Source organism: Ceratotherium simum, chromosome 29 (assembly GCF_057802395.1).
Source record: "Ceratotherium simum simum isolate JZ-2026a chromosome 29, ASM5780239v1, whole genome shotgun sequence".
NCBI classification, from domain to species: domain Eukaryota; kingdom Metazoa; phylum Chordata; class Mammalia; order Perissodactyla; family Rhinocerotidae; genus Ceratotherium; species Ceratotherium simum.
Window position 1 is genome coordinate 25,236,500 of NC_141928.1, and position 24,624 is coordinate 25,261,123.

A 24,624-nucleotide genomic window follows, 5' to 3' on the forward strand; every position below is an offset into this window, starting at 1 on the left:
TAAACTTTAGGATCAAGCAGTGAAGGACCTGGAATACAACGCCACCTTGGACTTCCAGGACTTGGAGCAGCTGGGCTGGCCTTTCTCGTCCCCGTGCTCCTCCCCTGACCCTCATGCCCCTCCATCCCCCCTCCATAATCACTCCTTCCCCTTCCTCCCTCTGCTCCTCCGTCATCCTCACTCTTCCCTCAAGCCGTTATTCCCCTTCGCCCCATTAATCCCTTGGCCACCTCACCTCCTTCCTCCAGCCGTCTTCCCCCTTCGCACCCCGCCCTATCCTCCTCCCCAATTCCCCTCCTACCTCTGACTTTTCCTGCACCTCTTACCCCCACCCACCCCCGACTTTCTCCTTCCCCACATTTCTCTTTCCCTCCTTTTTCTCTCACCGGTCTTTCTCCTCTGCCCCTAGCTTTACTCCTCCCCCAATCTTTCCACCTTCCCTCCTCACTTCCCTCTCCCGCTCCCCATCCACCCCCCCGGCCCCGCCCATCAGTGTTTACTCTTCTCCCGGATCCGGATCCGGATGAAGGGGTTGCCCTGCCCGTGCCCGGCCCTGCCCCGCTTCTGGCGCCTGGGGTGTTGCTTCATGGCTCAGGGCTCCGGGACTCAGGCCCCGGGGAAAGGGCCCCCGCTCAGCATCCAGCTCCTGCGAGCCCAGTACGAAGGCTTGAGGCGGCAGCAGAGGGCCCAGGCCCACCTCGTGGTGCTCCCGAAAGGTAGTGCTGGGCAGGTGCTGGGGCGGCGGTGGAGGGAGGAGGGCGCGGCTGTGGGCGGAATGGGTGGCTGGGCGGCAGGCGGGGCAGGGCCAGGGCTCTGCGGGCCCTCCCGGTGGGAAACGCCGGGGTGCAGCTGGCCATCCCTGCTGGCCGGAGTGCGAGTCAGAGCAGGGAGGCCCGTGCAGGGCAGCTCTGCTCGGCCCAGGCCCTCCGCCAACTGAGCCACGGGCCTCAAGCAGGCGTCTGGCGGGCAGCCCGCTGTTCCTGGCCTCTGCTCTTAGTTATGATCTTGCTGGACTGGTCTGCCCGGTGAGCCGGGCTTGGCCCCCACTGCCAGGCCAGGTGGGGAGATGGGAGCTCTGCCTCCTGCTGGGTCTCACGGGGGCACGTCCTGCAAACCTGAGAAACTGGCTCCCGAGAGGGAAGACGTGGCGTTCCCAACAGTCCCGGGAGCTGGCCAGAGGAAACCCAGGGCTCAGGGAGCCAGGAGGCGCCCAGGCTCATCACCCCTCTAACAGCAGCCAAGGAGACCTCAAGGAGACCCGGAAGCTCCCTCGTGGAGGGGAGAAGCCTCTTCCCTTTGGAAACTCAGATTTCATCCCAGGAGGAACTTAGGAGCACAGGGCTCAAAAAGCAACAATTGGCAAATCCCAGCCCTTCATCCTCTAACAGAGGAACAGGTCCAGGGAGGTGGGAAGACCCCCTGAAAGGTCAAGGCTGTGCCTGGGGGTTTCTGTGGTTATTTGTACAGTTGAGGACTCATTGAGTGGCCCACCCTGCACTAAGCCAGGCTGGGAAGGAATCAGGGGCTGGGGGATCTCACCATCTGGGACAGGAAGTGTGCTGCCTTTTGAAGACAGAAGTGGCACCTCTGGGCTGAAGGCGCCCATCCCCCATGACTTGGGCTGTTGCCAACCAATGGGAACCGTTTGACTTGAACTGGCACAGCCAAGTAGCCCTCATCTCTGAGGGCAGAAGCTGAACGGTTCCTAAAGCCCTATCCCATCCTCAAGGGTGTTTATTCATTCAGTTATTCAGCAAACACTTATTAAATTAAACCCCTATGAAATGAAAGCACCACGCTTAACACACCCACGATTCAGACTCACAAATCCATGTAATGGGCACATCCCAAAGACAGCTCAAACTCAATGTGCCCCACAGAATTCACCATCCCCTGCCACCAGCCTCCCCATTGGCCCTTACTCCTGCATTCTGTAACTCAGTGCTCCCTCCTCCATCATCACCCTGTGATAAGTTAGGGCAGGTGAAGACAAGGAGGAGGGTTCAGGCGCTGCTTCCTCAAGGAAGACTTCTGTCCCTAGTTCGGGTCCTTTCAGGCCACCCCTAACAGTTTGCAATTCCACACTCTCTCTATAATTGTGAGAAGTAGTGCACTGTCTGATGGAGTGGTCATGGACTTGAGGAAGAGCCTGAGTTTGAGTCCCCAGCTCTTGTCACGTACTTGATATGCAGCTTTGAGCAAGTTACATAAATTCTCTGAGACTCAGTTTCCTCATCTGTCAATTGGGAATAACTGTCGTACCTGAAGTACAGTCACGTGTTGCTTAACGACAGGGATACGTTCTGAGAAATGCGTCATCAGGCGATTTCGTCATTGTGCGAACATCATAGAGTGTACTTACACAAACCTAGATGGTATAGCCTACTACACACCTGGGCTATACGGTACTAATCTTATGGTACCATAATCATATATGCAGTCCATCGTTGACCGAAATGTTATTATGCAGCGCGTGACCACATAGGGTTGTTGTAGGAATTAAATGAATTGATATCTATAAAGCTCCTCAGGCCTTTATGAGCTGATTGGCTGAGGACCAGGTCACTTAACGTCACACGAATCTGAGTTGGAAAAACACGTGAAGGATTTGGACTGGGTGTGAGGAATAAGGTAGGTCTCCAGGGAGAAATCAGGGCAAGATTACAAAAATAAGGAGAAAATGATGCTAGGGAGGCAGAAAAGCCATTCTGCCTACACTTTAGCAACAGGGTAGCTGGTGGTGCTATTCACTGAGATAGGGAATACAGGAGAAAGAGATTGCTGGTAGGAAGAGACGAATTTGTCTTTGAATATGCAGCATTTGAGATCGTTGTCTGTAGAACGTCCAACCAGCCTGGATCTCAGGAGAGAAATCTGAGCTGGAGATATAGATTTCAGGTCATCAACATATAGGGGGTAGTTGAAGCCATGGGCACAGATAAAATTGTGGAGGGTCAATGTGTAAATTGATAGGAGGCTGGGATGAAAATTACAGTTCTGGAATATTCAGATATTTAAGGGACAAGCAAAGGAAGAGAAGCCAGGGAAGATAGAGAGCAGTCAAAAGGGGAAGAGAGGAATATTATTTAGCGTTAAAAAGGAAGGACATTCTGACACATGCTGTACCTTGAGGACATTATGCTAAGTGAAATAAGCCAGTCACAAAACGACCAATACTGTGTGATTCCACTTTTATGAGGTACCTGGAGTTGTCAAATTCATAGAGATGGAAATTAGAATGGTGGTTGCCAGGGGCTGGGGGGAGGGGAAATGTAGAGCTGATTAATGAGTATATCGAGTTTCAGTTTGGAAAGAAGAAAAAAGTTCTGGAGATCTGTTGTATAACAACGTGAATGTACTTGAAACCACTGAAGTGTACACTTAAAAATGGCTATGATGGTAAATTTTATGTTATGTGAACCTTAACACAATTACCTATGTTTTTAGTGGTAGGAGAAAACCAGGAGATATTGGTTTCATGAAGCCAAGTGAGTGGAGGGAATTTAGAAGATAGTGATCTTCTGTTTCCAGTACACAGAGAGACCCCGGAAGACAGACCATTGAGATTGGTGTCTATTAAAACTAGATTTCAGGGGCCGGCCCCGTGGCGTAGCAGTTAAGTGTGCGCGCTCCGCTGCTGGTGGCCCGGGTTCGGATCCCGGGCGCGCACCAATGCACCACTTGTCAGGCCATGCTGTGGCGGCTTCCCACATAAAATGGAGGAAGATCGGCACAGATGTTAGCTCAGGGCTAGTCTTCCTCACCAAAGGAGGAAGATTGGCATGGATGTTAGCTCAGGGCTGATCTTCCTCAAAAAAAAAAACAAAACTGGATTTCAGTGTCTCAAGACATTGGGTTGTATTTGGAAGGGCAGGTATTCTGGAAGCTGATTAATGGAAGAAAAGGCCCTGGAATTAGCTTTCTTCATCCTGTATTAGCATTATGGGATGGATCTAGTTCTAGAAATGCAGTTCCAAGTAGTGGCATGGCTGCCCTGATGCAACATATGGGCACCGTGGGACCTTGACCTGGGGTCTATGAAGCCCCCATTGCCCCAATCGTTGGTGTCCAAAAGGCATATGCTTTTGTCACATCTAGGCAATGTGTGATTCATCTTATGTAGAAAAGGGATTAGGGATGAGAACTCATATCTGGGCTGCGTGTTTTATATGTACATTTCACTTAACATTCCCAACAGCCCTGTAAGGCAGCTCCTGTTTTAAGATCTCCGTTCACCATCCTTCACCCCAGCTGAAGAGAGAAATCAAAGAGGGGCTCAAAATGTCTCTTCCCCAATTTGTATCTTCTGGCAAATTGAACCACTGGTGGAGAATTAAGAAAGCATGAAGATAATTAAAACATTTCCATCCTCCCTAGTCCCCGATTGACCAAAATCAAAACAGATAAAAACTTGATATGAAATTTCCCTGTACTCTTCGGATAATTGCGTTAACTCTCTTTTGCTTGGGCCGTGGAAAGCAGGCACCATTCCAAAGGTGTGGAGGGGACCACAATGGAAGGTTCATGGAGTGATTCTCAACAGGGTCTGCTTTGAGGTCAAGGTCTATGTGTTCCTCCCCACTTAGTCTCTTTCCTTGTCCTCCGCGGACCCCAGACTGGGACTGACCGCTGAGTAGGCTCCTCTCTGCTACCAAGACCTGCCTGTCCACCTTGGGCCCTTTCCTTCTAGACTCATAATGGGAGAGGATGCCAGTTCCTAGGTTCTCCCCTCTTGCCCCCGCCCTCCTCTGTTCTCAAATAAGTACAGAGCTCTTTGAATATTTATAAAGGTTTTCACATTTGTTATGCTAAGAAAATAGCGCGGTCATAAAGCCAGAACAAAACCACTGGAATTAGCGTTTATGGGACTGTAACTGTTTGCAGAGAGGGCTGCATCGGTCCTCTGTTTCTCTCGGATTCCCAGAACTGGAGCTTCAGAGGCTCTCTTCTGACTTTATTCCTCCAACACCATCTCCCCACTCCTGCAATGTACTTTGTCACCTACAGGGCCTCCTGCAGTGACAAATGTCAGAACACACAAGTGAGCTTCACTGTCATTTCAGAGGCATCTCCAGGTTGGTCACAGACCCACTCTCTATAGGAAAATGCCTTTCAGTCATTCCCACAACCCTCACTGCCACCAAGAATTGACTATAAACTATCATGTTCCAGAAGGTGCTAGAAATATGTCCCTAGGAAAGAAGCGAGACATCGGTCTGCATCCTCATCCCTGACACCAGTTCAGGGAAGCAGTAGGTGCTGCTAATGTGTTCCCAGAACAGCATCTGTGGGATAGAAGGAGAAGGGCCCCTCCTCCAAGAGGAGCTGCTTTGAGACACAGCTTCTCTCTCCTCTGCCTTGGGTGGTAAACCCATTATCAGAATCCCAGACACAAAACTCCTTAAGTTAGGAATAACCTTTTCCACTGGCGAGTGTATGTGAATCCATACATGTGGGTGAACGTGTGTGGCCCTGCTCCTTGTCATTCTGTCAGCCTGAAACGCTAGTTCCCTAGCTCTTCCCAGGGTTCACCTCTCACTGCAGTCAAAACCTAAAGTCTATTATTAAACTCTATTATGGTTGAGCTTTTCTCCATAGCATTGGTTCCCACCTGAAATTTTATTATAATATATTCATTTGCTTATTGTTTTTCTACCCTGCTAGAACACAGCATGAAGGTGTGGATTTTGTCTTAGTGCTGCTGCATTTCCAGGACCTAAAATAAATAATGCCTGGCATAATAAGAGCTCAATAAATATTTGTTGAATAAATGTATGTGTGTGTGTCTGTGTGTGTGTGTGTGTGTGTGTGAGAGAGAGAGAGAGGGAGAAGGAGACAGCTTGTGTGGGTGTGAGTGTGTGGGGTGGGAGGGAGTGTACGTGTGTGAGCATATGTGAGTGAGATCATGTGTGTACCCATGTATGTGTGTATACACACATGCAATGTACTGGGTACCTGGCCTCCGTGACTTCTGAGGCATGGCCTTCCGTCAACTTGAAAGCTCTGAGACCCCTCAAATGAGAGCTGCCCATGTAACTTGCATTGGTGACCCTGCTTATCCTTGCTTTCTCAGGAGGGAACACGCCTGCTCCTGCTGAATCCATGGTCAGTGCTGTTTGGATTAACAAGGAGAGAAGGCATTCACTGTCTCTGGACGAGGCGGATCCCGAGGCAGCGGGGATGCTGGAGGAGGCTGACAGAGGCTGTCTGCAGGCCCCAGAGTCTCCATGGCACACGCACCTAGAGATGCACCGCTTGGTCCAAACCTTCCGCCAGGAAACCAGTCATCAAATAAAACACAAGAGCAAGCTCATGGGGTCTGAACAAAGGCTCCCCCAGGAGGGAGACCCAGGCTTGTTTGGAAACAATCAGATGACTCAGCTAGGGACCACGAACCCAGAGGCAGCCCAGAGTGAATGTCAGGTGGGTGATACCCAAACCAACGCAGTGAGATCCAACTTAAACACCAGCATTCCGTGCCCTCCTTCCATAAAGAACACACTCAGGTCTGGAAAACCAGCTCACTATCCATTTCCCCAGAGGAAAATGCCCAGGATCTCCCAAGCTGCCCGGAACCTGGGCTTATATGGCCCAGCCTGAAGCTTTCTACTAAGCCAGGTGTCCCAACCTCGAGGCCAGCTATGCCCTCATCAAAGAATCCAAGAGGCAGAGCCACAACTAGGGCCTCTAGCTGTGAGCAAGAACTGGACTTACTCAACTGTAGGGATTGTAGGAAATGAACTTCACAATGGGCACATGGCCTTGTCCCTCAAAAAAGAAGAGATTGCCCAGGCCAGACTGCTCACAGTTCAGGATGAAAGGGCTGTCTGATCAATGCAGCCCCATTCTGCTTATATAAGAAGACATTGCTACGGAGGCCTGGATGCCCATTCCTTGGGGAGGTCTCTGGAACTAGGGAATTTTGAAACATAGTACAGGCACCCTAGCCAATGGAATGCCTTAACAGTGTCCTGGAATCAACAGATATGGGCAATCATGTTTTCAATATCTTCTGAGGATTTCTCACACGTTCTGGAGAAGATGAGCTCTGAGAATTGCCTTTTTCTGGTTGCTATGCCTGGAGGCTAGCTCACTTAGAAGTCACTACATTCATTGGTGGTGACCACACCATTTCAGCTGGAGCCTCCCAAAGTAGGGTCACCCTGGGTTATAAGGGTCACAACAATGCTACCTACTCTTTTATATGTTTGAGGGTATTCAGAAAGGGCCAGTCATCTCATCCCTCACTGAGACTGCACATTCCAGTCTCGTCACAGATTTATTTCCTTCCATCCTTCCCTCCATCCTTCCCTCTCTCCCTTCCTTCCTTCCTTCCGTAGTCCTTCCTTCCTTCTTTCCCTTCTGCCTTTCTATTTGTCTGTCTTCTCTCTCCCCTCCCTCCCTCCCTCCCCTGCTCCAAATTAAGTTCTTATTAAACACTGCCAATAGTTGAAGATATATAGTAATAGGAGCCTGAGCAGAAAGAGACAAAGATATGCTCCTGCGTGGAAAATGTGTTCCCCACAGACTGCTCCCTTTTTAGCCAAATTTAGATCACTCAACCTGCCTGGGATATTTTAAACCTAAGACAAGGTGAAGCAGCTGCTACTTTGGTGATGAAGAAGAAAGTATGTCTTTCCTGGTTCATGTTTAACTTGAGCAATGATATTAACACACATCTAAGGTGCCTTTCCCTCCTATCAGATTCTCTCTCTGTGAAGTTGCACCCACATCTTCCTCTTTTCCTCATGGCCATCCAGAGGCCCCTCCATATCCAGAGTTGTCAACTAGGAGTGTCATTACCTGTCAAAGATGCGTATGCGCCTGCTCCTTGGACAACCCAGAAATTCACTCCAATTTGGAGATTCATTGTAATTCCTTTTGTAAATAATTAATAAGAGCCAGTTGTTAATTTTTTTATAGTCTAATGAAAAAGAAGGACATTTTCTGAAAAAAATTTTGTCCTTTGATTTTGTTTTCAAGAGGAGTCCCACAAGTAATTCCTCTTTCTCCAGTGTATCAATCAGGACAGGCAATGTTTTGCTGCAGTAACAAACAACTCCAAATCTCACAACAGAAGCTTTTTTTTTTTAACTCATGAAAAGTTCATTGTGGATTTGGGCAAACGTCCAGGTCAGCTCTCCTACTGTCACCAGCAGTTCAGGCTGCTTCAATCTTGTGGCGCCACCATTTCAATACTGGTTTCCCTAATCACTGTAGCGGGACAAAAAAGTGCATTCATAGCCATGTACTGACTCTGAAATCACTTTTGCTCACATTTCATTGTCCAAAGCAAGTGAAACAGATCTCCACTGCAAGGGCATGAGGAGGTACAATCATCCCATGTGCCTAGAAGGGGAGAAGAAACAGAAACATGGGTGAGCCCTAATGGATAACACAGGTAGATAGGGGCCAAGTCGTAGCACAATATTAGATTTCATTCTGAATACAATAAGTAGCCATTAAGGGATTTACATACAAGACTAAAATGATTTGATTTGCAGTTTAAGCAGATTATTCTGGTTGTTCTGTGGAGAATGAGTTGAGGGTCATGTTAAGAGGCAGTGTCGGGAAAAAAATGGCCAGGGCACATTCAGTGGGAAAGATGCTGTTAGCTCAAGCAAGAGTGGGAGCAGAAGAGATGGAAAAAAAGTAGATACATTTGATATATATGCTGGAGATAGAATCAATAGGATTTACTGAAGGAAAATTCTAAGTTCAGTTTGAAGAATGCTAAGTTTGAGATGCTCATGAGACACACAAATGGAGATATCAAATAAGCCAGTGGATAAGTGAGACGAGAGTTCTGGGCTAGACATATGAACTTAAGGGTCATGAGTGTGCCGAGGTACTTAGAATGAGAAAGGATGAGCTCACCCATGCAGAGTGTAGAGAGAAGACAGGGTCCAGAATCAGTCCTGAAAACTCCCAGTTTACTTAGTTGAAAAATCTCTAAGGATTTTTCCAATCCTTCCTGAGAAGAGGTGGGATAGAGGGAGGAGGAGGCAGTAAGAACACTGAAGAGGAGTGACCAGGGAGAAAAGGGAGCTGGGGGGTGTGGAGTCAGAGACCTCAAGAGGCAAGAGACAGTGTAAGAGCTTGCACAGGTCACTCCCCGCATTGCAAACCTTCCACAAATCCCCATTTTCTAGAGTCCTCATTTTTCACTCTGGAGATGCTTTTCTTGAGCATGGCTTGATGTGGGAAATGCCGGATGTGGGAGAGCTTTCCAGCCAAGGGCAGGCCAGGTCTGTTAGCAAGGTCAGGTTGGAGCCAACTGACCGCCACCAAGGCTGACCTGAGGGCACCTTTGCCCCAGAGGCCTGCCTTCTTCTGGGACTTGCCTGGCATAGGGCTGAGGATTGTTCCCTGTCGTAGAGCTTGAAGGGAGAGGGGGCAAGGGGAAGGCTGGTTTTGAATCCTTCCACTCCCTTCCCACAAGGCTGCTTCTGCCAGGAGCATTAGACCAGAACCTTCTGTTTCTTAATCACACTCACACACTTCTACCGACTCATGAGCTGTCAAACGTGCTGGGGCAAAGGGCTCAGGTTACCTCTGGGCTGTCCCACTACCCACGACTCTGATTTTCTGTCCCGTGGTGATCTGGACTGGAGCAAACTTTTTCTTCCCGCACTCTCCACAGTGCTAGCAGAGACGTTTTTCCCAAACTAGAGAACAACCAGCTCACGTTGTAAATCCTGCATCAGGCAGGGTCGCCCAGCCATCCAGCCCACAGTGGGGACTCCCCCACGTGGCCGGTGCATCTGAGCTCCAGTCTCAGCACTGCCATTGGTAGACTTGAACTTGGCTGAAGTACTGAACTCTCAGAGCCACAGACTTCCCAGTTGTAAAATAAGGCCATAATAGCCCCTGTAGGGTGGGGACGGGAGGGTCATTCTCCTTAGCTGTCCCCTCTGCTCGGGCCCGCTAGGGGGCGGGCTCCTCACATGCCGCCTCAGCCTGGTTTCCTAACTTTTCAGTCACTGCGTCATTAAAGCACTTTCATTCCAGTTCTTAAGACTTGAAACTATTCAAATTTAAAAGTCTATCTCATATTCAAGTCAGATCCCCAAAACCTCCCTACCCCCTTCCCCCAAGCACAGCCTTGATTTATACCTTTAAGGCTAGAGGGAGGGGCGTGGTCTTCTTGCTCACACACCCGCCGCCCCCTTCTGTGCGCAGGTTTTGGTGTTAGGATAGGACACAGAGAGAGCATACGTGGCTCTTTAGATGATGGCTATGGTGTAGTTTCGGTCTCTTTTCTTTGGCCGCTTACACTGACCTAGCTCATGGTCTGCAGGCTGGGTGTGCACAGGTGGTGGCCCCTACAGGCTCCTGCAGATGAGGAACTCCATCCCCAGCAGCTCCCCTAGCACGCTTGTGCCTTGTGAGAATGGTTAAGCCTGCTAGTGCTGCCCCCCACCCCCCCAGACCCCTCATCGCATCAGACGTCCACTTCTCTGTCTGTTGCCCCAGTCTCATCTACCTTCCGCTGGCCCACCTGGGGCCTGTGGACACAGGCAGGGGGCATTTTCTGCACCTGTGTGCGGTGATCATTCTTGCAAGAGACGGTGGCCTACGTAGGCAAACCAAAATATAAGCTTATAATGCCTCAAGGTTAGGAAATTCAAAGCTAAGGACAACCAATCACAACCAACCAACGAGGCTCTATGCTACAGCCCATCAACAATTCCCTTACTTGGCCTCTGCATCTTCTCCATCAAAGTCTCTCCCCCCAGCCCGGCTCCCATTGGTGGAGCGCGCCTAACCACTTCCAGTTTGGCATTACCCGATTCCAAACGATTTTTGCTCAAAGAAACTCTTAAAAATTTTAATATGCCTCAGTTTATCTTTCACACCACTATTTTAATCTACCTCCTTCTGGGTCCTTCCCTTCACCTATTTCTATAGCCTTATAGCTGGGAAATCCCCCCTTCAAATATTTTTGAATCGAAACTGCCGGTGGTGAAATTGGTGCTTCTGTTTGGAGGTCGGAGAAAACAGTAGGACTTTTTCTAGCCACAGCTTTATAAAACTTAACCTTTCCCCCAGCTTTTGAGGCCTTGATTATTCCTACTCTGCACAAACATCCCTTGAGGTGACTTCCTTATTGTTCAGAAAGACCCAGTTCAGCCACTTTCAATATTTTTCTGTCTGCACACAAATTGCTGGAATTTTTTAACCTGCTGTGGTTGTGTTTCTCCCACAGCTAATGAACGGGTCACTTCCTGGAAACAGTGTTCAAGGGACTGAACTTTTCATTTTAATTTTATTTCTTGGCCTTGGGTTTGTGGCAATGACATTAAGTTTTCCCCTCCACTTCCATCCAAAAAGATGATACACCCACTCTGTGTCATTAATCCTTTTATCTCCCCCTCATCTGTTCATTGAGGAATCCACCCCCTGAATTCCAGGAGTCCAGGATCATAATCAAGACTCAGCAGCATGCCAACCCCTCACCCCTGGCCAAGAAATAGGAGAAGGAGGAAGGAGCTGGTGGCAGCAAACACTGTGTCTTCTGCCAACCCAAACTCCAAGTGTGTTTACGGAGAGCCTGAGCTGGCCTTCTAAATTAATATCAGGCCCAGATCCAGGTTAGCAAATATTTTCCCAGAGCAGGAGATGCTGCCCTTCACAAGAAATGCAGGTGCTCTCTTGGTTGGAGGGTCCTGAGAGAGCCTGTCCCTGCTCCTGCGTTTGCCAGATTCTCCCCAACACTGGAGCCTTGCTCTTCTTTTAAGGTGCTGCCCACAACACGTTTGGCTACACTCGCAGCCTGGGGACTGGGGGACTGAGCCCAGATCCCAGGCTTCTCTCTGCTGGGCTCTACCACATGCTGGCAAGATCAATGGGAAGATCCCTGACCAGCCAACTACCACCACCATCAGTCCCCAAAGTGTGTGTATGCAAAGGAGACTTGAGACAAGTGCCCGCTGTGGCAAAACCACGGCGAGCTGGACCTTACATGAGCTGTGATGCCCCTTTTGGCCCCTCTAGCCTTAGGCTCACCCCAAGGTTGGCCCTGGCCTCTAAGACAGTACTTCTCAGCCCTGACTGCCCAAGAGAATCATCAGGAGGCTTGGAGAATATTCAATTAAATTACATCTCTGGAGTAGGGCCTGAGCCTGGTATTCTATATTTTTCTTTTTGATCAAGTCATAAAATATGTCAAGTGTGGGAAGCGCACTAATCTTGTATATAGCTCGAAGACTTATTTTCACAGATATAAATAGATACACACATGCACATTTGTGTGACATAGATCAAGATACACATTTCCGGCATTCTAGACAGTTCCCTTCAGCCTCCTCCCAGTCATCAACCACAATTTATTTTTCCTTTTTTGTCTTTCCATTTTTTGTCACCATGAATAAAGCTAGTGTTATTCTTTTTACACGTCCTTTGGTGGACACTCGTTTTCTTCTCTTTGTTAAATTCGTGCCTCACTCTTTTTTTACAGATGCCTGTCTAGGTAGGATGGTCGTGAGCACAGGTACTTTCTGAAAGCTCCTCCTGGTGATTCTAACGTGCGGTCAGCATTCAGGCCCACTCCCTTAGGACCACACGGATTGCAAACAGGAGGCACAAAGTTGCTCAAGGGACAGAGGCTTCTCTGTGAGGATGAGTGTGGCGCTCATCCGATCCTCATGTCTCCTCTCCATTGGGTCCCACTCTTGTTCTAGTTGATTTTCCAAGGAGGAGGAGCAATGGTGGGGGATGGTCCTATGGGGGAGGCAGCCCTGTGCCAATTTGATCACACCAGCTAAGATAAGGAAGCGATCCACATGAGGCTCTCTGAAGAAGAAAGTCGACCAGAAGGGCCATGGTCCCTCCTACCAACATGCCGGCCCGGCTGTGTCCTCTTTGGGGTGGAGTAAAGGAGGGAAAGAAAACCTTGAACTTCCTCACTAGAGCCAACCTGTCTGCCCTTCATCATACGTGGAGCCAGAGCATGTAGGTCACTTCTTGTTGGAAGAGTCTTCTTGAGATGAACTACATACAGATGAGGGGGTACTCAGTGATTACAATAAGGGCAAGGGCCTTGAATGGTTTGGGCAAGATGCTGCTGAAAACTCTCTCTGTGATATTTAGCCAGAGGTGAGGAGGGTGGGCAGAGAGTTATTTTCAGCGTTTTAAAGACACTTAAAAATTTTCAGAGTAATTGGGGTCTCCAATGGCATCCCAGCCGATCTCCAGTAGTCCAGCTCTGTGGTTCTCAATGTGTGTTCTGTGGCCCAGCGGCATCAGTGTTACCTGGGAACATGTCAGAAATGAAAATTCTCTGGCCCCATCCAGACCTACTGACTCAGAAACTCTGAGAGTGGGGCCCTGCGGTCTGTTTCAGCAAGTCCTCCGGGTGATTCTGATGCAGGCTCCCTGGTCACGGTACAGGCTATGTCCTGCCTTCACGTGTAATCAGTATGGATGGGTCACGTGTGGTAGATTTCCTCTTATAGATTTTTTTTTTAAGCAAAAAATATCCCCATTAGCGTCCCAAGCACTTGCACAGAGACGTGGAGGGTGGCTCACTAGTTTTGGAGAGACTATGTCGCTTTAACAAGTTGGCTTAGTAACTTTCAGCCCGATTTTCCTATTCTGGTCTAAAGAATGGCAGTCCTGTTAGCCTCTGCTGAAGAGGGAAAGGAGGTGCTAGGAAAGAAAAGTCACCCCCTGCAGGCCGTCACAGGAAGGGCACGGGGGGTGGGTCGGGAAAGGCCGTGCTGAGTCCAGGCTGGTGTCTGTGATTAGCAAGTAAACAGTCCACTCACAGAGAGAGAACAAACCTTTTCCAGGTACTGAGTGTCTCCTGCATGCCAGACTCTGTGTGGGGGCAAAAGGGACAGATACATGGTCAGGTCACACCTGTGACCTGTTCTTACGGAGGGCAAGTAAAATTTAGACACAGTGAACAGACATGACTCCTGGGATATAATCGTATATTGTATTTTTGCCTTCCACAGCCATGGATGAAATTCACAGCTGGGCCTGTCTCCCTTTGCTGATCACTCATAGGAATGGAAAGTACTCCTGGCTGCTCCAAGTCACAAAACACAATTTCAGCGCAGAACTTAATACATCCTGTCCAGCGTAATTGAAAACACAAAAATTTTCCCACTTCATTCAAAGGTTAAACTTCTTCCATTACAGCTCTGGGCTAGATGTCCACAGTGCAAGGGATGGGGAGCTCTATCAGCTGCTCTCCCACCTGGGGCTTCTAGCTCTCATCCCAAATCACTTAGAGAGGTTTCTGTCCCCTCCAGGGTGGGGAGTGGGGAACAGCTGGGAGGGATGGAGGTGAGGTAGGACCTTTCTTGATTAATCCTGTCAAGAGATGGGCGGGAAGACTTGGAAGCAGCCCAAGTGCCCATCGACGGATGAGTAGGTAGAGAAGATGTGGTGTATATATATATATAATGGAATACTACTCAGCCATAAAAAAGAAGAAATCATGCCATTTGTGACAACATGGGTGGACCTTGAGGGTATTACGTTAAGTGAAATAAGTCAGAGAAAGACAAATACCATATGATTTCACTCATATATGGAAGATAAACACATAGATACGCGGAACAGATTAGTGATTACCGGGGGGGGAGGGGGTGGGAGGAGACTAAAAGGGATAAAGGGCACATATGTATGGTGGCAGATGGCAACTAGACTTTTGGTGGTGAACATGATGTAATCTATACAGAATCAGAAATATAATGATGTATACCCGAAGTTTACACAATGTTATAAACCAATGCAACCTCAATAAGATAAAAAAATAAAGAGATGGGCAGGGAAGGAATTAAAAGCTGACACTATCTCTTTCCTGGTTCTGGAGACACCCTGTCATTGCTGGGATCTTCCTTCGACATGAAGGATGCGCCTTTGCTCCAACTGGCTGCTTATAACCAATCTGCAGCTCCTCGGCACGCAGGGGTGAACCTCCAGTTTCTTTCTGCTGTTGTTCCCTCCCCTCTCCAGGCAGCCCTTGTGTACGGGATCTAAGAAAACCTTGCACCATCCCTCTGGAATGAGAGGCCCATCTCTGCTCCGTGGGAAACCAGCACCATGCTTTGCTCCCAGAAATTCTGGAGAGGGGGCGAAACACACAGCCACGTCTCTTTGCTGTGTTGTTAGGGAAGCCAGCAGCTAAAATCTGCAGCCTTTTGGAGTTCTCGGGTGTGTCATATAACGATTCACCGTGTTCCCTGACCTCCAGAGAACATGCAACTAGCTGCTTGAGGGCCCCTATAAATTTCCTTTCTCTCAGCTTGGGGAGAGGCAGGCACCCCCCTCCCTCTCTTTGTGGGGATGGGACTCTGAGCTCACTGAACTTCTCTCCAACAACCCTCTTCTAATCGCCAGTTCCTGATGTGGGGGCAGTTAGAGGTTATGTATGAAGTTAAACATAGAATTACCCTATGACCCCGCAATTCCACTGCCAGGGATATGCCCAAAAGAATTGAAAATGGAGACTCAAACAAGTCCATATACACACGTGTTCATAGCAGCACTGTTCACAAAAGCCAAAAGCTGGAAACAGCTCAGATGGCTGTCAACGGATGAATGGGTCAACAAAATGTGGCCTACCCATACAATGCAACATGATTCAGCCTTGAAAAGGAAAGAAGTTTTGCTACATGCTACAGCAGGGATGATCCTTGAAAACATTATGCTGAGTGAAAGAAGCCAGCCACAGAAGGTCACATATTGTGTGATTCCATTTATACGAAATGTCCAGAATAGGCAAATCCATAGAGACAGAAAGTGGATTAGTGGTTGCCAAGGGCTGGGGGAGGGAGAGTGGGGAGTGACTGTTCAATGATTATGTGGTTTCTGTATGGGATGATGAAAATGTTTTGGAACTAGATAGAGGTGGTGGTTGTATAACATTGTGAATGTACTATGTGTACTGACTCGTTCACTGTCAAGTGGTTAATTTTATGTTATGTGAATTTAACCTCAAACTATTTTTTTTAAGTTAAGTATGCTTGCCCAGTGAACCCTGTGGCTCCCCTCTGACCTCTCTGACTGCATCCCTCTGTCTCACGCACGTGGCTCTGTCCTGGCTGCTCATCCCTTTTCACAGCTCCTTCCTCCTTGGAGAGCTGGTCCATGGCTGGTCCCTTCTCACTTCTGTGCAGGTGATCGAGTCCCTGTGGGAGATCCAGCCCTGCTCACTCACCTGAAACCCAGGGCCCATTAAATGGGCTCCTGGAATTGTATACTTTAGTCTGAGAGTAGAGTCATTTCTACTCTCTTGCTCCCCAAACATATTCTTCCTCCACTTTTGATGTAGGCTCAGACGGACCTGGGTTAAGTCTACTGATGATGGAGCTTGAAAGGAGAAGGTCTGACATCAGCTAACTCATACGTGCCTCAACCTGCCCAGTCCCTACTTCCTCTGTCTGCCTGCAGTGAGCTTTGTGCTCTCACCTCTCACAGGAGGTAGAGATCACCTGAATTCTCTCTGGTAATGTTTATGGCGCCCAGAGAGTTACAGTCAAGTGCCCTCATCATCCCGCTTATAGTGAGCCTTTATCTTTCCAAGTCACCAGACTGATTGCCACGGACCAATGCACCTAGCAAGCAGGTGGTTTAAGACATTAAGAGCAAGAAGGTAGTCAAGAAGATATGTGCGTTAATTACACATTAATTACCTTACATGTTCTACTGCTGAAAGGACTCACAGGATTCAGTTTATCCTCAGACAGCCTTGTTACAGGCAAAGAGTGTGATACAGTAACCACAGGAGAGAGAGATGCATCAAAAGGGCTCTGGCACTCTCAGACACAGGGTTCTTTTTCCTCCCATTGCTGAGTAGCACGGGTCTCCCACCACCACCAGAGTCCCTGCAAAGCCTGAGCACTAGAAGCCCCAAGTCTTCTTGTGGTGTCGTCTCTTAGACTGAGTTGGTCCTCTAGGCACATTCCAGCTACACGGCCAGACTTAAATGTCAAATCCCCCCAAGGCTCCACCAAAACCGGATGCATATCGTAAACCCAATTATTATTACTCAGCATTGCTGGCAGGCTGGTACATCCCTTCCCGAATCAACTCAGAGAACCCATGGTTAAAAAACATCGTTTATCTTGAGTTAGTCATTCCATAGTGTTAGCTAAAGGTCACAGCCATGTCCCAGCAGCTCCGGAGATCAGCGTGAAGTCATTCCAGACTGGCTGAGATGAACCCAGACTAAACAACATGGCAAACATATTCAGCAGCCACTGGAATCTTCTTCGGGTCAATCTGTATAGCCTGCAACTCAGAGAAACTAGCAGAATTCCAAGAAGCTGCCTGACCCCGAGAGGCTCCCAAAAGCCCTCCTCAGCTGCACTGGAGGGAGACACAGTGATTGAGGGACAGCTGAGCAGTCAACTTGTTTGTGTCTGTGAGTGATTGTCCTTGTGACTTCACAGTCGAGGCTGAACCTCCCCATGAGTCCCATTAAGCACGCCGACATTGCTCCCATGATTTGCAGAATTCCTGGAGTGTGGGTGTTTGAGGGCTATTTGTGTTGCACAGGGAGGCATGCCTTATCCTTTGTGTCAAAACACAGGGATATCCTGATCAATCCAGAGGACTTTCCAGGACCAATGGACAATTCTTCTATGTTCGTCTCGTGTGTCCTGGTAACTATGCTTCTTCCCATAGTTTGTGCTGTTCTAACTATGGGAAGGGCTACAGTAGATTGTGGACGGTGTAATGAGAGGACGTGCAACTTTAATCAAGTTTTTAACAGCTTATTCCTTTGGGCTTCATTTGAGTTGTTCCCTTGCCAGCTTCTGTGGTAGCAGTGGAAATCCTAGAATTCCTGTGTCCTCATCTCTAGAAGCCAGTCTGCTGTCTGTCTTCATCAATTCAGGGAAGCCACAGCTACTGAGGATCCAGGGAATGGGCACAACTGTTTTCAGTAAATGGCTTTACTGCATCTTACCATTTTCTAAGGCTGGACCATGCCCATGACAACAGGCCTGGGGATGATGGAGGAAGAGGACAGAAATAGTTTGAACTTCTAAAGGACTGCTTAAAAGAAATCTGCCCTCAGATCTCGAATGCTCCCCTTGGGCTGTAATGCGAGAGAGAAATAAATTTCTATCTTCTTTCAGGCACCAAATTAATTATTGCATCTCGTTGTTGACAGTCTACCCAATACAGACTCCTAGAATTGGGGTGATTCCATAAAATGTGTGTGTGCCTGTGTGCATGTATGTACATATAAACGGTAGGAGCCGAGGAGAACAGACGTGTCAGGTTGGAGATCCGGGGATGATTCCTATGGCACTCCAGAACATTTGCATAACTCAGCAGGCATGTGTGATAATGTAGAGGGCAGACCACATGCCCATGTGCTCCAGGGAGCTGTTGGAAAGAGCCAGAATCTAATCTTAGTGGGTGTTGCCTCTTAGTGACTGTGGCTGCCTTTAGCAGAGACTGTCAATGCCCCACTCATATCCCCATGCCTTTGCCACTTCAACATACAAGCCCAATTTCCAACTGTCAGTAGTACCTTCTCCCTCTTGGGCTGGTCTCTGCTGAAGATGGCTCTACTGGTCTGAGAGAAAGCAGAGCTGGCCCAGGACCAAGACTGGAGGTTTGTTTGAATCAAGTCCATGGGAAGGAAAGTCTGGGAAGTAAGAGCACAGGCTTTGGTGCCGATTGCCTGGGTATGAATCCTCCTTGCACCGCTGGTCATATCACCTGCAGCAAGTTATTCAAAATTTCTGAGCGTGAGTTTCCTCATTTGTAAAATGGAGATGATACTAATACGGTACTAAGATGGTACCACAAAGGAGTGTTGTAAGAACCGAATTAAATAATCCATGTAAAGCACTCAGCACGGTGCCTGGCACAGAGCCTGGCACAGAGCTGGCCCTTAAGAGTGATGGGGGGGGCCGGCCCCGTGGCTTAGCGGTTAAGTGTGCACTACGCTACTGGCGGCCTGGGGTTCAGATCCCTGGCGCGCACTGACGCACCGCTTCTCCAGCCATGCTGAGGCCGTATCCCACATACAGCAACTAGAAGGATGTGCAACTATGACATACAACTATCTACTTGGGCTTTGGGGGAAAAAAAAGGAGGAGGATTGGCAATAGATGTTGGCTCAAAGCCGGTCTTCCTCAGCAAAAAGAGAAGGATTAGCGTGGATGTTAGCTCAGGGCTGATCCTCCTCACAAATAAATAAATAAGCGATGGGGTATTACTGGTGGAAGCATGCAGATGCCTGCTGCCATCTGGTGGCAACGCTGTGTTCCATTGAAAGGTAAATGTAAGTAAAGTGCCACATTTGACCTCCATGTAGGATTGTACAAGTGGTGGTTTCCTTTTCCGTGTTTTTGCAGTAGCTATATGTAGATTTCAGCGGATTCCTGTCTTGCGTGAAGAGTGGGAATCGTCTTCCTGACCACCCCCGAAGGCACGGCTGTGGAAGTGGCTTTTACTTTAGGGACCACTGCCACCTAGTGGCAGAATTTCATACTTGCAGGCAAACGCAAGCATCTTGAGTCAACTTAAAACATTGAAAATAGTAAGAGGAGCTCTGCCCTTCCCGGTATCAATGAAGCACTTCTGTAACCTTTATGTTCATCTTGGGAAGTTCCTTCCTAAATGTCTCCTTGCAAGCTACTGGCACCTTTTGACCCTCCACTGATGAGTTCTGGAATCCTTCTGGCTTTTACTAAACATCTTATCACTTGGATCGCTCTCTCTTGCCCAGAGGAATACCACAACTACATGGTCCTGCAGTGAGAGGAAAAATTGCAAGCATGCTAAGACAGTACAGATGATCACTGGGTGGCCCTGTTTAATAGGCAGGTGTGGAAACATTGCCTGACCTTAGGGAAGCCTTGTACCCACATTCCCAATGCCAAGGAAGACTCTCCAGTTCTAGCTGAAACTATCCTAACAAAACCCGTTTTATATGCACAGAGATCAACACATAGTAGGCACTCAAGTATTTGCTGGCTGAAATCAGGGCTTTAAAGGGAGTGGACTCTGAGCACGTCTGTACCAAACATTCACCAAGCGCCTTACACATGACTTATTTAATCCTCTTAGCAGCTCCCGAAGTCAGAAATCTGATCTGGAGTAAGCAAATTGTCAAAGGTTCCACTGAAAAAGTGGCAGGCCCAAAATTTGAGTTCCCTGCCTGATCCCAAAGGCTGAGCGCTTGTCAGAGAGACACCTTCACTGAAAATGGAATTACTGATAAATACTGGGAAATCACCCGCAACACAGGCTCTGTCGTTTCCCATGTTAGGTCTTCCCGGCATCTCTACCTCCCCCCTTCCTCTGTCACAGCCCCTGGCAAGAGGGGTGGACACATGACCGAGGCTGGGATTTTTTGCTCTCTAGGACTAATCATGATCAGACGGTCAGAATCCTGAGTCCCTGATTGCTATCTGCTGCGACTGCTCCATAGGAGCCACTCCAGGCAAAGAGGGCTCTTATTAATTAGGGCTTTAGTGCTACACCTCTAGATCATCCCGTATGTGTTCTAATCAGAGTAGTTTTGTTCTCCACCAATTATTAAATATTCAGATTTTGTGAACCAGTTGTTAAACTGTTGGTATCTTGAAATCAGCCAATATAGGAATATTTACAGCACGGAAATCGGCAGATACTGATCAGGACAAATGGAAACAGTGGTCATGGCTTCACCTGCCAGAAACAATCCTGTGGCATTTTTGGCCTTTGTCCCCTTGAGTTCTTCCTCCATGTGCACCTGTTACAGGTTACAGCGTGCCTCTGGCACTCCCTCGTGGCTTGTTCATCCCCCGGTAAACCCAAAACTTATGAAAGCTGGGCCTGCTGTCAGCCAGAGGATGGAGGCTCCCGAGAGGGCGCAGAGCTGAGAGTATCAGAGAAGCACTGCAGCTTTGCAGAGCCCCTCCCTCCATCACCAACGCTGCCCTCTGCCTCCTGGGACCAGGGCAGTGGGCCAGTTCTGCTCCCCAAGGCCTTTTACTCATTTCACTTTGACGTTGCCCCCAAGAACTGTCTAAAGAGGATCAAGCCATGAAGCAAACACCTTTCTCCACTAGACTAGTGATTCACAGTGCTGGCTGCACATTAGAAACACCTGGTTAGCTGCTAAAACATACCCATGTTCGTACCCATGTCTGAGCCCCATTTAGATAAAATAAATCAGAACATCGAGGGATGAGGCCCAAGCGCCACTATCTTAAAAAACCACCCCAGATGGTCCTAATGTGCAGTGAGTTTGGAACCACAGCGTTAGACAGTGATGCTTAATGCACCTGGGATGCTTTTAATACAGGTTAGTGCCTGGGCTCCAACCCAGACCAATTGAATCCAAACTTTAAAGCTCTCCAGGTGACTCAGATGGAGTCAGAATGGAGAAGTGCTGCTCTAGACCAAATAAGAATGACCTCTTATTTTGCATCTCATCTCAAATTATGCAACCGTGTTATTCAAACCATTTGTTACTGAGTCCTGATGTTGCTACCACCCTACACAATAAAACTTCTTCCGATGGTCAAAATAATCCTTAGTCTTATGCTGAAATTAAAGTCTGAACGTATATAGACATGATCCTCTCTTTACATTTTCTTCTTAGTCTGCTCAGCCCCAGTCAGAGGGGCTTCACCCGAGAGTCTGAATGGTGTCTGTGTTCTGCTTCTCCAAGAACCACAGATCGGTGAGTTGATGTGCTGGGCAAACACACAAAACCCCCAAAACATATTCAAAATAGCCAGAACCTCATGGGACTGTATCTGCAGCTTATAAATCATGCATCAATTCCCCAGTTTTCAAACATAATTGGTATGCCCAGACCCTGTTCATTACTTACACTCCAGACCAGTGATTCTCAAAGTGAGGTCCCTGGACCAGCAGCAGCATCTCCAGGGAACTTGATAGAAAATTCTTGGGCTGCGCTCAAGACCTACTGAATCAGAAACTCTGGGCATGGGGCCCACAAGCTCTCCAGATGATGCAGATGGCCACTCAAGTTTGAGAACCAGTGCTCCCCAGGGGCACATCGACGTTACCACGGTACCCCACTGAAGACCACTGGGGAGACAGAATGTTGTCTAAATGGGAGGGCAGAGCAAAACCAAAGGGAAAGAGAGATTTGTGACTTGACTTCTCTAGGGTTCCAGCAGATCCACTCCAGTTGCTTGGAGCCCACCACCTGTCAAGTTAGAACCAAGTGTCCAGATAATCCTCCCATCAAGATTAACTGACAGTGGGGTGACTATAGCTTGGTGAATACAAAAAAAATATGCACTATGTCAGCATTTCTTTCTCTGAGAGAAAGCATCTGAATGCCCGGTCACATTCAGGAATTGTCAGCTTGGCATCTCCAGGGATTTCCTGAGGCACCGTTCTTTGCCTCAGTGTCATCTTGTACATTTAACTCCTTTTGAATTCTCTCTCTCCATTCCCCGTTTATGCTCTGTGCCCCAAGCAGCCCAATTCTGAATTTTGTGTGGGGTTCTGTGTAGGGAGGAATATAGTCATCACCCTCTTGTGGCCCAGGAATCCCAGAATTAAAAGGAGCAAGGCTCCAAAGTAACCTTATGGCCTCAAGCGTCCCACAAGGATAGTCTCTTTGCCACTAATGAAAAACAGGGGAGATGAACCTGAGGGAGAACCGTAAGGCTCCCTCCACCTCCCCACCGATGCTCTACATCACAGGGCAAAGAGCCTACATACCTGCCCTCTGCCCAGAGGGGTTAATGCCTCACATTAGTGGTTGTGCAGAAAGAGCCTACTCAGTAAGAATCCCCCCCAAAAACCTTCTACTCTGACTATACGAGACTCTGTGCCCCGCTCTTTTGCTTTTTACAGCCTGAATGCCGGGCAGCCCTGCCCACCAGCTCTCAGTCTGGTGTACCTTGTCCCACCTGGCTCTGCCTGATGCCCCAGACTTTAGTAGTGATGGATGGAGAGAGGACCAGGACACTGAATCCACAGCTGATCACAACCCGTTGCTTCTGGTTCCTGGGGGCAGCCTGAGGACAGCAAGCTTTCTTCCTCGTCAGCTGGTGAGCTGGTGGCTGTATGTTGGCGTAAAGGATTCTTCTCGTTCCTTTCAACCTAAGGGCGTGTGGCCTCCTTGGCTCCTTATTCTGGCCTCTTACTCTGGTTCCTTTATTTCCCTTCTCCGTTTTTTTTTTGGTACAGCTTTATTGGGGTATAATTTACATGCCATACATTTAGCCATTTCAAGTGTACAATTCAATGATTACAAGTAAATGGAGAATTGTGCAACCATCACCACAATTCTGTTTTAGCACATTCTCATCACCCTATTTGCAGTCACTGCTGGTTCCTTTTTGGCAACAGGGATGCCTGGGCCATCTTCTCTCACCATCTTCTGCAAGAGCTGATCCCCAAGGAAACAGCGGAGAGGGAGTTCATTCACATGCAGAAGCGTCTTTGCTGCTGCTCCTACCCGAACCCCACTCTCCCCCAGACTCGGGCCCCTAACATAGCCTTGGCCTTGGCCCACTAGAGTGCTCCTCCTGGAGGGTACATGGGAGATGTTGTAGGGTCACCTAGACCACACACATCATTGGTTCTACTGGACCTCCTATGTAAGTTGCAATGTATGTTTCTGTGGCAAGAGTGGTTAAGAGCAAGCCTTGAGCCAGAGTGTCCAAGTTTGAATTAAAGTGCTGCCACTTATGAGCTATGTAGCATCTGTCTCCTGACATGGAAAATGGAAATCAAAATAGTACATCCCATGGAGTTGTAAGAAATCAACAGATTACATTCATGGAGAGCGTGGAAAGTGCCTGTACATTCTCAGTGCTTCATAAATGTTACCCATTATTAAAGTTGGATCAAATTTTCAAAGGGGCCTGTCACTCCCCCAAAATTCAGAACTCTCACCACAGGGAGCTTGGAAGATGCCACCCATGATAGGGTGCCACAAGGAAGCCCCCAGATGCTCAGAACAGGAAGATAGGATTGGCAGAACTCACACAAATGGGGAGAGAAGAGGCCGCTGGGAAGCAGACCCCAGGAAGAGGAGTGGGGTGGAGGTGGGGGTAGGTAAGGAAGAACAGGAAACAGGTCTGGGTGGCAAGTAACTGTCAGGGGTTGAGATGCCGACCAGGGCCGCTGGAGACTGAAGGGGGAGTGAGGAAGTAGAAATGAGGGCAGGAGGAAATTTGGGGAGGAAGCTTCCTGATGAACCTGTGGTCTTAGTACGCTCTTTGAAGTCTGAAATTCTCTATTCTTTAGAGGAGAGCCAAATACAGTGCTGGAAATGTAATAATAAAAATCAGAGCCTCAGAGCCACATGCAAAGCCTAAGTTTTACCATCTGTCCTGCTGTTTGCTCAGCCACCTCTTTGACCTTGGAGTCAACCTACCCCATCAAGAGGCACGCGTATCATTTCTGTGGCTCCTGTCGGAGTTTCTGGAGTCTAGCCAGGACAGCTAGAGACAACATTGCAAAAGGGGCGTTGGGAACAGCCTGTCACAGGGGTGCCCCACCAGCTAGTGTTGCTTCCTTGGTTCCAAATGTGCAAGAAGCAGATGCCACCACACAGAAGTAGAGGCCGAGGGCGCTGGTATTCCGCCATTTGGCTGATCGGTCTTCCAACCTCCCCTGACAGTCAAACCAGTAGCCGTCATTTATAAAAACACAACACACACTGGG

General features: G+C 48.4%; 1 protein-coding gene across 1 annotated transcript; it reads left to right on the forward strand.

Annotated features, from left to right (window-relative positions):
* The first annotated feature begins 313 nt into the window (after positions 1 to 313).
* C29H9orf152 (chromosome 29 C9orf152 homolog) lies at positions 314 to 12,749 on the forward strand. The gene is made up of 2 exons (XM_004423727.3): positions 314 to 716; positions 6,074 to 12,749. Exons 1-2 carry the CDS (start codon positions 524 to 526, stop codon positions 6,598 to 6,600), a joined length of 720 nt encoding a protein of 239 aa, XP_004423784.1. The 5' UTR covers positions 314 to 523; the 3' UTR covers positions 6,601 to 12,749.
* Positions 12,750 to 24,624: the final 11,875 nt, after the last annotated feature.